At 52.3% G+C, this 13128-nt stretch overlaps 1 protein-coding gene across 3 annotated transcripts in view; it reads left to right on the top strand.

Annotated features, from left to right (window-relative positions):
• The first annotated feature begins 7419 nt into the window (after positions 1-7419).
• The window catches only part of EVX2 (even-skipped homeobox 2), a 7743-nt gene continuing 2034 nt past the window's right edge, over positions 7420-13128 (top strand). For 2 of the 3 annotated variants that reach the window (XR_006220795.1, XR_006220794.1), the window contains exons 1-3: positions 7420-7846; positions 8775-9064; positions 10412-12554. Coding sequence is in view for 1 of the 3 variants with exons in the window: in XM_042994737.1 (XP_042850671.1) it covers positions 7420-7846; positions 8775-9064; positions 10412-11134 (1440 nt within the window). In the remaining 2 variants the exon portion in view is untranslated. Of the gene's footprint in view, positions 7847-8774; positions 9065-10411 lie in introns of all 3 variants that reach the window. The other variant, XM_042994737.1, reaches the window with a different exon arrangement.

Raw genomic sequence — 13128 nt, 5'->3', positions numbered from 1 at the left:
GCATCAACTCCCCAGGTCAGCCCATCTCCAAGAAAATTGTTCCCCTGAGCCTTGATTGGTGAAGCCAGCTTGTCACCCAGCCCTGCCATTCCTGGACCCAAGACATGACTGGATGGGGCAAGTAAAAACGCCAAAGAGGCCCTCCTGGGCCTGGCCTGGCATTGCAGGGTGGGCTGCTGGTGTTGGGAGTGTTGACACGCAAAACGCAGTAACCATAAAAGGCTCAAATAAAGGGGAAAGTTATGAGAGGGGCGCTGGAAAGGAAAAGCAGGGGAATTTGACCTTTTTGAAGTCCTAGATGTGTTCATGTTCAAATTTGAGTCAGAGGGGGCTGAGCCTTTTTAGAAAGTCATAGGGAATAGAAGTTTGCTGGTGAGAGCAATTTTGGTTACTCGAAACAAGGAGGCAAAAGTTAGTAACGGAAGCTGAATTGGCGTTTTAAAAACACCAGCGGGGCCAGGTGACAGAGTTGCGGACTTTTTGAAAGAGTTTGGCTGGGTCGTCTTTACCCAACAATTTTGGTACCAAACCAGTCATGGAATGCTGCCCCGAAACACTTATTTTTCCTTTGTCTTCCTTGCTTTTTCTCAGAGAGAGAAAATACAGGCATCTTTAAAAGTTTTTTTTTCCCCTGTGACCTCAAAAAGCAAATTTGTTGAAATAATTTCTAGGACATAACCGGCACCAATGAACTTTCAGTCTTTTAAAACTAAATATCCCTGTGATTTTGCACACCGGGACCTCTATGCCATATTCTATCTGATACACTTTATTAGCCGATTATACGCCAAAAAAATGAAGAAAATGAAATTAAGCTAGGAAGGAAGAATTTGTCAAGTTTTGCTGATTTGAGACAGCCCTTCAATTTTGGTTTGATTTTCCATGCAGCAAATTAAATTGTGCAGGACTGGGAGTAAAGTCCCAATTCATGCTCTTTTTGAAAGACATTAATGCTCTAATTGAAAGAGGCTTCTCAATGATGGCCCTGCCTCCAATTGCCCTGGGGGACTTTCACAGGATATGGGGTTTCTCTGCCCATCCTAGTGGATGTTCAGGGATGACGGAGGTTTTGAACAACAAGGAGCTTTGGCTCTTGCTACCCTGCCGCTGAACCTGTTTCCAGTACAGCCTTCGAAGTCGCGGCACTGGGGGAGCCAGTTCCCCTTAGGAAAGAGGTTCAGACTGGACCCTACTGGGATTCCCCTTAGGAAAGAGGTTCAGACTGGACCCAGCACCCCAGGGCAGCTGCTACTATTGGATCACAGGGCTGTGGTTGCGTACCAAGCAAAGTCAGGGCTGCTGTGTTTATGAACTAATAAGACACATAGGTTACAAGCCAGGGGTGGTAGGTAGTGGAGGAATTTTGAGGCTGAATTTGCGGAAACATCTCATTTAGCTTGTGTACCCTTGTGTCCGAGTTGATCTTAGGTTTAAACCTAATGGGAATAATTTTCTTTACTGGCCAGGAGCACAGACTGAACCCTGTGTATGTGTGGAGGTGCATCATGTTGGGGCTTTAACAACAGGCATAATCTTTGTTAAATGAAAATCCTTTGTCACCAGACAGAAATGTCTCCAAACACTGATGTGTTACTCAGTGAAACCAGTTTTGTCACATTTCCTGATTTGAGTGAGAAACGCTTCATTGCCCAAGGTCCCACTGAGGGAAGGGAGCAGCAGGGAGAGGGAGAGAGGGAGAGAGAGGTCAGCTCTGCCTTCCTTTCCCATCACTTGCTTTTCTCTCTCCTCTCTTTCCATAGGCACCCTTTTTGGTAATTAATAATGTTCTGAAAGTTACATCCTCCCTTGTCCTCCTTGTAGACGATCTTTCAAATCATGTCCTTGTCCTGGGTTGGGGAATGGGTGGGTGAAGGCTGCGATTTAGATTTATTGATGAACATAAGTTCCTCTGCTAGCCAAGACAGCAGTGAGCTCAATTAACCACATAATCCTGACCATTAGGGTAGGATAACAATTACCAAGTCCCATCAGAGCGGGGTGCTGGAAATTCCTTTGAAAGTGTTTTCCTTGATGGTCACACCGGGAAAGGCAGGACACCTTCCTAATTAACTCGTAAGAAGCCAACAATTCAGTGTAGAAATAAAGTCTTAATTCCAAAATAAAGTCTTAAATCCAGCGGAACTGGCTGGAGAACTCTCAACCAAGTCTGTACCCTGCCAACTTTGAAGTGAATTTTCTCTCTGTAGGCAATACCCAGTTTCATTTGGGTTGGATATATATATATATATATATATATATATATATATATATATTTTTTTTTTTTTTAAACAACAAATCTAGGGTAAAGAAAGGGGTTTCTAGCAAAAGCCAGACAGTGGAATCCTCAGTTTGGGCACTTTCTATGTCTGAGATGTATTCCATTTGAATTTGACAATACAATTAGTCTATAGTAAATGTAAATTGTCTGCAACAGCGACAACAGAACGCTCTCTAAACCTGAAGCGCTATTTGATGAACCCAGGTCTGCCTCCCACAGGGTAGTGGGCCCTTGTTTGGGATGAAGAGAACACCTTCAGCCCTGGCAAAAATTAAACACAGCAAGAGTCTTCCCTCTTAGAGAAACACTAATCTCCCGGAGAAGAGGGCATCGGAGGGTGGGCCCAGAGCTCGAGGATACTGGTGACTTGCTGCTTTTTTCCACAATACAAAAGCTGGGACTGCAATCTTCTTCTGTTTTGTCCTGTATCTCAAGGTGTGGGATTGTTCTCAGGATACGCTTCTCTAGCAATGTCATTGTTAACTAAAGTCCTGTAAGTGCTCACTCTGTGGGCCTTTGGAGATGAAAGAAAATAAATGTTTCACTCTCCTTCTCCCCATCGTCTCTGTGTGTGTGTGTGTGTGTATGTGTGTGTGTGTGTGTCCATTACGCAGAGCCCGCGGTCTCTATGAGGAATCCACGTGTGGTCACCAGCAGGGAGAAGGGATGAAGGTTAGGGAAATGCCTAACTACGAAGGTGGGAGGGGGGCGCGCAGGGAGGGAGGGGGAGGGGCAAGTGGTCAGGCTTAGTTTCCCGGCCCGGCAGCTCGCAGTTCCTCAGGCCTGGCGCTAGATGTCCCTGCAAGTTTTCCTGTCGCGTCCGAGGGCGCACAAGCTTCAGGCGGCCAGCCCCAGAGTCCAGGGAGAAAGTACCCTGCCTCCACTCCCTGGTCATCCCTGGTAGGGTGCGCAATTGTAGCGGGAAGAGGACAACCAGAAGCAGCCAGAGAGACCTATAAGAGACAACGTGAGGACGACCTGCCGAGGGATGGCAGCAAAAAGTTGCCAGTAAGGATTCTGGCCTGGAGTCGCCGAAGCCGAGGTTCCTTCCCTTATAAACCGAAACCTCCAAGCCTTAAGCCGTGGGGACTGCATTTACCCAAAAGAAAATGTACCAGTGGTTCGAAGCCCAGGCTTTAGCGGTTCTGAGGTCCCACCACACCCAGGCGGTCCCAGTCCCCGAACGAGCTTGCGTCCCTATGCGGGCCCGCGAATTTTGGGCCCTCTTGGCCGGGAGCTTACCGTGCGGAAGACCGAAGCCAGGCCCGGGCGGACGCAGGGCTCCCGTTACAACTCCGATTTTACCGGCGCCCTCCCTTCGGGAAGCCTGGACAAATTTTTATTACCTTCAGTCGAAGGCCAAAAGTGTTTACCACTTCACCTCGGAGGACCTGCTGCTGCTCAAGAAACAAATATTTAGTCTGGAAGCCTAACACACACACAAAAATTAGACCTCTTTCATGTAATTCCTTCTTTCCACCAAAAAGTGCTTTTCCAGTCCATTTGGAGAAAGCCCTTCCCAGGCCCTCCTCTCCCCCCTCCACCCCGCCCCCAATGCACCTTAAAAATTCTTGCCAAACCACGGGGGCATGGGTTGGATTCCTGTCTTGTTTTATTGAGTGAGTCCTGTACCTTGGTAGTAGGTAGAAGGCCTTGATATAGCCCGGACTCTACGTCTAAAAACTAGGAACACTTGAGAGGCCCATTCTCAGTTTCAACCCCTGCAATCTGGAGAGAGGTCCAAGGTTTGGGCATTTCATTAACAAACATCAACAAATGTTAATCTTCTCACTACCCTCTATACACGCTCAATGTTTTTGAGGTGGGCCTGTATTTAAAGAAGAAATATGTAAAATGAAAAAAAAAATCAACCAAAAATGCTGCCCCAAAGCTTTTAAACTTGGATATATAACTTGGATATTATCAGAGAAAAGTTTAAATCAGCAAGTCCTTCAACCTCTCTGTGTGGAAAGTTTCTCATCTCAGTAAAAGGGTAATAGAGTGGATCTGGAGAGTTGCTGTGAACTTTAGAGGAGATAATATATGTAAAAAGCACGTGTAATTTTAGTGTAAAAGCTATAAATAAATTGCCCAATATTACTATACTAGTAGGTATGGAATCTAAATAAATTAAGGAACATTAAATATTGTAACGGAGTGCTCACTGTCTCCCGTGAAACATTGCTAAACACGGTTTAGGGGGAAAATTATGTGTCTTTTACTGTGAATAGTTTCTCTGACATGGTCTCCAGTGTACCTTTTATAATAAACGTGCTAGAATATAAATATTACTTTTATTTAAAAGGTGCAAAATAGTTTTCAAACCCACTAATGAATGAAGGTGTCGCCTAGAAACGGTGTTTTACCTTTTCAACAGCCTGAGGTCCGGTTTGGCGAAGGCTTTGGGACCAGAGGCGTGAGGTCCCAGAGGAAGGGAGGAAGCCTTGAGCGAAGGAGGAAGGGGTTGCCGTCCGCACCCCAGCCCCCAGCGGTGGCTTCTGCGATTGAAAGCAGCTCGCAGCTGCCGAAACCGCGAATAAAACAGACGGGGGCGCCAAACGACAGCAATAAAGGCATCTGCGACTTCCGCCCGGGTCGCGCCTCCGCAGATCACACCCCCACCCCCCACCCCCACCAGGGCCTTGGCCACCCACGGACCCAAGCCTGGACCGAAATGTCCCATTCATTTCCCTAAGCAAGTGGGACTAGGGAGAGGGTACCCTTCCCAGGTTCCTGGGACAGCGACTTCTTTTTGCCAGGAGCACCCTACCAGAGGTGGCAGAACTGGGGGCCTGGACTGTGGAGCAAGGAAGGAGAGGTGGGGGTGTCCACAAGACTAATCTTTGACCGCGTTAATGGCCAGAAAGCCGGCTCGAGGAGGGGTCATAGTGCTCGGAGTCGTGTGGCCTCGAGGATAGGGTGGGAGGCGGACGCTAAGTCAAGTCATGTTCTGGGTTCCCAACGCCCGCTCCGCGCCCCCCACCCCCCAACTCTGTAGCCACCGCATGCCTATCCAGCTTTCCATTTCTCACCTTGGGGGAGAATTCCGTTTATTACCTAAAGAGGTGGAATTGATTTTCTAAGCAAAGCTCGCGTTGTTGAAGTAAGTTGGCGCCGAGGGGAACAGGAGAGAAACTTTTGGCATTGACTATGTGTATAAATGTATATAAATATATTTAACACCTCGTCTCCCCTTACATTCCTGACGCGCCCCCAACGGGTTCAAGGTTAAAAGGAAAGCGCCAACGGAGAGATGGGCAAAGAGATTCTGGGTTTGCCCCTAACACACCCCAATGTGCTGGGTGTGGCGGCACGGAGGAAGAAGGGGGGCTGGGTTGGGGTCTGAATTGGCGCCGAGGCGAGGATGCAAGACCCGCGCCGGGCGCCCAGATTGCCAGGGTCTCTCGGCCGCTTCGGAAGCTTGCAGGCGACCTCTGTGTCCTGTCCCTATCTTCTCGTTCCCGCCTGTGGCCGCGGATTCTCCTCTTTTGCTGCTGGCTGGCAGACCCGCACGCATTGGGGGTCCGGACAGGGTGGGGCGCAAGCGCAGGAGGAGATGTGCAACGGCCTTGAGTGAAGATTGATCTTCGTTAAAATGGTTGCCACCGGCGTCATTATGACCATCAAAGTTATCGCCAAGAGGCTCAGCCGCCAAGCTCAGGCCGCAAGAAGCAGCAGCAAGGCTGGTCCGCGACTCTCCGCGCCCAGGCTCAGCACCGGGAATACTCAGGGCCACAGGTAAGAGGCCTGGTTGGGGGAGGAGAGGAAGGAGAGAAGAAAGAGCAGTGGAGAAGGAAGGATAGCGGGATGGTAGGGGAAGGAGGCTAAGTCCCTTCTTTCCTCCTTTGACCTAGAAATTCGGCAACTTTGCCACAAATAATTCGATTTGAGGAGGGAGGGGGAAAGTTGGCAACGCAAAAAGTGGATCTGGGGCGGCCCATATGGCGTTGTAAATCGCGACTGTGTTTAAAGTTAGCTGTCGAATTCTACTATGAAATCGTCCAGCCGAGTTCATTTCCCCCAGGGAAAATGCGTAGGCGAGAAGCCTATCCATCAGCAGGGTTATAAAAGTAAAAAACCCAGGACTTCAAGTTCAGTACTCACTCTGCAAACGGTGTTAAAAAATCAGAGAGGACCTAATGATTTCCGTTTGGAGGCGCGGGCCCAACGCACCTCCCCAGCCACGTAGCACTAAAGTGCTTTCAAAACTCTATGATATTTCCTTTCCCTTTCTCTGTCTCTCTCTCAGTCTCTCTCTCTCTCTCTCTCTCAGCTGGGGTGGGAGGAGAACAGCCACGCTGAGGCGAAGCAGTGGGGAGAGAGAAAATTAGGCATCCTATTTGTTAAATAAAATACATATTTGATTCTAAAATTCGAAAGATAAGTAATCCAGACAGGAGCGCAAGGTCTTCTCCTTACGCAACTCTTCTACATCCTCCCTCTTGTCCCCTCCCTTACCCCCTCCCGCTTGTAAATGTTAAAAAAAAAAAAAAAAAAACCTTCCCGACGATCTACTCTGGAAAATCAAAGCATTATCTATTATTTAACACGTATCTGTGTCCGAGGAAAAATGAGGAAGGCGCTGCATGATTAGGACCTAAGGGGCAACCCAGCAAACTGAGAGCGTAATGATGCCCCTAAATGAAGGGGGAAATGTGCCGCGGCGCGCTCTATTAATCAGACTGTCAATTTCACCCCCGAGGCCAAACCCCCGGGCGAACAGAACCGGCTCTGAGCGGGCAAAGGACCGGAGCCTCCCTCCTCACTTCTTGTCTCTTCTCGCCTCCTACCTGGATCTATTTGTCTGCTCCGAAGCTGCCTTCATTACCCACTGACAGGAGCGTGTATTTATTTGCTTATAAACCTGTTACAATAAATGATTATTCGAACGGCGTCATTCGTACCTTAATGACGAGCGAGCGCTACTTTTTGATGAATGACATCTCGGGCTCGGAAGGATGTATGGGTCATTTTGACCAGTCATTCCCTCGCTCTGGCATCCCACAATTTTTCCGCCTCCCTCCAAAAGAGATAATAATATTTAGAGGCGCTCGCTGGGGCTGAATGAGAATTAGCCCTAGGCGCAGCCCATCATTAGGACGGGACAGCCGGGCCACTGTGACATTTTTTAGAAAGCTGAGATGATGGAAAGAATAAGAAAAGAGATGATTCTGATGGAGAGGGGGCTGCACAGCCCCACGACCGGCAAGCGGTTCTCCAATTTATCCGATTCGGCTGGCAATGCTGTGCTCGAGGCCCTGGAAAATTCGCAGCACCCGGCTCGCCTCAGCCCGCGCCTGCCGTCCGCCCCCCTGCACGGCGCTCTGGGAGACCTCCCTGCCAAGGGCAAATTCGAAATAGACACTTTGTTCAACCTGCAGCACCCGGGCAGCGAAAGCACCGTCTCCTCCGAAATCTCGTCCGCCGCCGAAGGCCGTAAAAAGCCGGGTCATTATTCAGAGGCGGCCGCCGAGGCGGACATGAGCAGCGACGTGGAGGTGGGCTGCTCGGCGCTGCGCTCCCCTGGCGGCCTTGCTGCCGCGCCGCTCAAGGAAAACAATGGCAAAGGTAACCGCGCCGCCCTTGCCGCGCTCTCTAGTCCTATCCTCCCGGTTCTTCCGCGGCCCCTGCTGGTCCGTCCTACTGCCTTTGCCCCTAACCGACCCTCCGCAGGCAAGCTGCACCCAGCGGGCTCGAGCGGGGGCGGGACGCATGCTGGGAACCTTGCCCTCCTGCTCTGCTCCTTGAGCCTCCCAGCGAGGCGCAGGCCTGGGAGGTTCCAGGCCCGCCCGCCCGCCCGCCCGCCTTCGCCCGAGTCTGTGAAAATGTTCCTTCGGGCTGGTCTAAAAGCCCATGCGAGCTGGCCGACCTCTAGCAAACCGCTGAGTCGCGCTAAGGGAAGGGTGCCCCGGGTAGCTGCTCTGAACCCCCCTTGCCCCTGATTCCCCAAGGCCGAGTGGAGGGGGCATCCTGAGTAAGTCGGAGGGAGCCTCGCCGGGCGCCTCTGGGAGACCCGCTTGGGTCAGCGGGAGAAAGAGTTGAAAAGTAGAGTCCACCCCCTAATGGTTCCGGTTTGAGCTGCTGCTGTCTTTTGAATTCTAAAAATATTTTTAACCAAACCCAAAAGACCATCAAAGAATGGTTGGAAACCCTGCAGAAAGCTGCCCTGCCATCTCCTGACCAAGGTAAACCTAGAGTTTACCAAACTACGCCTAGATGTAGGCATTTTCCCTTGGCCACTCTTCTTCCTGAGTTGAAAATTTCTAATTATTAAGAAAAAAAGAAACTTCCTAATTGAGTTCCTATTATTTGGTTAAGAAGGGTTCCCCAAACTTTATTGATTCCATTCAAGGCAGCAATTTGTAAGCATGACAGACCCCATCAATTCAGGCAGCTTCTTGCCTTTCTCTCCCGGCTTCCCCCATCCGCGCTCAGCTCCAGCGCGGAGATCTCGGCCCTACAGTGACTCTCGCGCTGTCGGCCGTTTGTTTGCCAGGGTACTCGGAGAGCGGCTCCGCCGCGGGCACCACGACGTCTGCGTCGGGCTCCGGCCTTGGCAGCCTGCATGGAGGCGGCGGCAGCGGCGGCGGCGGCGGCGGCGGCGGCGGGGGCGCGTCGCTGGGCGGCTCCGGCTCTGGCGCGGATCAGGTGCGGCGCTACCGCACGGCGTTCACCCGCGAACAGATCGCCCGCCTGGAGAAAGAGTTCTACAGGGAGAACTATGTGTCGCGGCCCCGCCGGTGTGAGCTGGCCGCTGCGCTCAACCTGCCCGAAACCACCATCAAGGTATCGATTCCAGCACGCGCCTTTTCTAGACTCCCCGGGGTGTGTGTGTGTGTGTGTGTGTGTGTGTCTGGGTTGGTTTTTGTTTCTCCTTTCTCTTTCCTGGGTGGCCACATTTAGCTGAGGGCCTGAAAATCTGCGGGGTAGAGTCACCAACGGAATTGGTATATTTGTTTCTCAGCTGCCGCATCCGAAGGGTTGGCCGGCCTGGCTGACCTGGGAAGCCCGGGGAATGGCGGAGCTGATGCCGGAAGCATTGGCCTCTGTTCAATTTTGCCCAGCCGCCTGCCCAGGTGCCCCTAGCCCATGTCCATGGCCCCACTTTCCCCTCGGCGGCAAAGCCGGCTGGTCTTTGTTCCTCTGGCACGAACCCTAGGTGAAACTTTTCATCTGCTCTTGATCTTGGAGATTTATTTTCCACATAAATCGTTACAACATGGAGGAAGGAATACTGTATTTTAAAAATCGATTGGGTTCAGAAAGTAGTTTCCTAAACATTTTTTCTCCTGGGCAGCAGGAAAAAAGCAACCTCCTGGGGAAGGGAGACTACAACGAAATTGTCCTTACTTATATATCTCTAAGTGATTAATTTTATTAACCTGGGAGCGATAGCTGGGAGGTTGGGCGATTTGGCGAACGCTTGGCGGAGGATCTCACACTCTAGAAAAAGCAAAGAGGAAGCTCCAACGGATAAGGGAGGTTGTGGAAGTCTCCCTTTGGTTTGATCGGGCTTTCTTTAATTTAGAGTTGTGACGAGTGATGTCTTCATTACACTGTCTTGGGAGGGGTATAACAGTCCCTTTCCCAGTTTAAGAGGATGTTGTTCCCGCCACTCACTTGAGGCAAACGATTCCAACAAAAATCATCCCTTCAGTATCAAAATCGTACCCGTGCCCTTGGGGCAGGCCCTTGCAGCTCAGAGGACTCAAGACCTCGAGCGGCGACCTTTTATGAAAGCTGCCGCGGTAGCCCCTCTTCAACGGTGGCCTAGAATCCGTGCAAATCCTGGGATTGAGAGACCGGTGCTCAGCAAGGCTGGGCACCAGTGTGTGGCGGGAAAGAGAGGGAAGGTTGCGTTGGGAACCGTAAAACGCAGCGGAGAGTAAGGGAACAGGAGCCGCAGGAGTCGGACACAGAGCAGATTATTTTTGCTGAGGAAGGTGTGCCCACTCCTGTTCCCACTGCCTCCCTCACTGCCAGCTGGGAGAATAGGGGGTCTCCAAACTGGGTCGGGTGGAAGGGGAGTAGGTCAGGCCTTTCGGAGGTCCGAGAAGGGTGCAGAGGCCCAGGGAGGGGGCTGAGGCCTCAGGGCACTCCCTAACTCGGGCCGCGGTGCGGCTCTCCCTTCAGGTGTGGTTCCAGAACCGGCGCATGAAGGACAAGCGGCAGCGCCTGGCTATGTCGTGGCCGCACCCGGCCGACCCCAGCTTCTACACCTACATGATGACGCACGCGGCCGCCACCGGAAGCCTGCCCTACCCCTTCCACTCGCACGTGCCGCTACACTATTACCCGCACGTGGGTGTCACGGCTGCGGCCGCGGCGGCTGCGGCCTCCGGCGCAGCGGCCGCGGCCTCGTCGCCCTTCGCCACTTCCATCCGCCCGCTGGACACCTTCCGTGCCCTCTCGCACCCCTACTCCCGGCCGGAGCTGCTGTGCAGCTTCCGCCACCCGGGCCTCTACCAGACGCCCGCGGCCGCCGCGGGGCTCAACAGCGCGGCCTCGGCCGCCGCGGCTGCAGCAGCTGCGGCGGCTGCGGCCTCCTCGGCCGCGGCGGCCGGGGCGCCCCCCAGCGGCGGCTCCGCGCCCTGCTCGTGCCTCAGTTGCCACAGCAGTCAATCCGCCGCGGCGGCCGCAGCAGCAGCCGCGGCGGCCCTGGGCTCCCGGGGTGGCGGCGGCGGCGGCGGGGGTGGCGGCGGCGGCGGCGCGGGGGCCGCCGGCGGCTCGGACTTCGGTTGTAGCGCCGCGGCTCCTCGCTCCGAGAGCGGCTTCCTGCCCTACTCAGCCGCCGTGCTTAGCAAGACCGCCGTGAGCCCGCCGGACCAGAGGGACGAGGCACCGCTCACCAGATAACTACGTCGCCGCCGCCAGGGGGCCGTGCCCGGGGGTCCCCTGAGCGCCCCCGCGCCCTCCGCGCGCCTACGTGCCCTCTGCGCGCTGCCCGCTGCCAAAGCTGCCGCCAGGGGGCGCCCCGGCGCGGGAGGCCGAAGGGAACTTGCCCCGACCGAATTGGGGGAAAGAGCCGCGCAAAAAACCCGGCGGTGTGCCCCTAAATGATTTCTATTTTTGTATTGGCTACCCAGCAGCATCTTTTCCTCTAAGTGTTTCCCACCGCCCATGCCCCGTTTCCCGCCTCTGTCCGGAGCTCTTGGTCTTCCCGAAGACAATCCCCTCGCCCTCAAACTGGTCCTCAGAGGTTTGGGGTCCTGGCTGTAAGCCCTCCTGAACCACGTGGCCAGAAGCAACCGAGAGCCACAACAAAGAGAGGGGGGAATGCTGTGCGCTAGTGCTTTGTGCGGAAGGGCAAGTCGCCCCCGAGGTTCCTGCGGCTGCTCTTTTTCTTCCATCCTTTCTTTTCTTTACACGAGGGTGAGGAGAGGTGGCAATTTTTCTCTCAGCCTGAGCTTGTTAGGGGCCCTGTCCGCGGGGAGCGGAGGAAGGGAGGTCTGAGAAGGCCAGGAGGGCGGACGGAGAGCGCGGGCGGCTGCGGGTGTTCGTGAGATGGTTTACCGCGTGCGGGAGCAAGGCCGGCGGGGGCCCTGGCGGTCTTTCCTGCCCGGGGAAGGGCAAAGCCGAGGCAGGAAGGAGTGGTGGTCTCGCCTCCCCTCTCGGCCCTCCACTGTTCTCTCTTTTGATCTTCTGGTGTGGGATGCAGGCGTCTTGCATATTTTAAGCAAAAAGCAATGGCTAATAAGGGTGCCACAGCCTGGCCAGAAAAGGAAAGAGAAACGAAAGAATGGGGAGGGGTAAGATTGACAGATCGTTGTAATGTTTGAAGAAGCGTTTCCAGCTCAGTTTTCCAACTACCGGGTTCCACTCGACCTGGGAAATACTTGAATCTCTAGATATATATTATCCTGAAGCATTTCCTTAGACACTTTTCTAAGTTCGAACTCGATTCCCCTCACTCCTTCCCCTCCTCGTTTTCCTTTTGCTCGGGTAAAATGGTTCTTGGCATCTTTCTCACGCATGTCTATTGCGCTTTCGCCTCTGCAAAGCCACGGATGGGTTGCTGAGACCCATTCTGCCAACCCCGGCTACTGGAGGGGTTTCCTTGAACTTGAAGAAAGGCACATCAAAACCCACCAGTGTTAACTGCCACGTCAATTTTGATGCTAATAATGTGCAGATTATGACGAAAATTGCCAATCATGCTCTCTGATGGACCTCCTTTGAATGTGGAATTGGAGAAAAGTTCCCCGCACGGAGACCTGCTGTCAAGTACTAACAACCCGCTAAGGGAAGTCATTAGGAGAGACGGATAAGAGACTCGGTACATAAAACATTGTTCTTGGTGCATAGAATGTATGTTACTTAATGTTATCTCTGTTACCTGAAGTGATTTCGCAGAAGAAAGCCACGTTCTTATCATCTCAATTGCCAATTTTCATTTTGGTAACTCGGACGCCCTGGGTAGACTTTTCTCTGTTAAGTTGATATTCCACCAATGTGAACAGCCTCATTAAATCAAGCCCAGATATTTCCATAATGCTCCCCGCAGAGCCACTTCGCTCCTCACATAATGAGATTTTCTGAAGAGTTGAAGCCCTAAAATAACTTGCTAGTGCATGTTTAGACCCAATGAAGTGGGTATGTGTGTGTATTAAAATGTAGGTGTGCTACCTACATATCCTTGTGTATATATGTATGTATATATGTATATGTATGTATATACATATATATCCATTCTCTTAAGCACATACATATGTAAGAGATGCGCACACATTCATATATACCCATTGGCACTATTTTCTGTGATTTATTTCAAATTCGTGTTCTGACATTTTTGTTATTTTAAAGACACTGGATTTTAAAAATTCATTTCCTAAAAATAGGCTTTCAGGAAA

The sequence above is a fragment of the Panthera tigris genome, chromosome C1 (assembly GCF_018350195.1).
Source record: "Panthera tigris isolate Pti1 chromosome C1, P.tigris_Pti1_mat1.1, whole genome shotgun sequence".
Classification (NCBI taxonomy): domain Eukaryota; kingdom Metazoa; phylum Chordata; class Mammalia; order Carnivora; family Felidae; genus Panthera; species Panthera tigris.
This window is presented reverse-complemented; position numbering and strand designations above follow the sequence as displayed.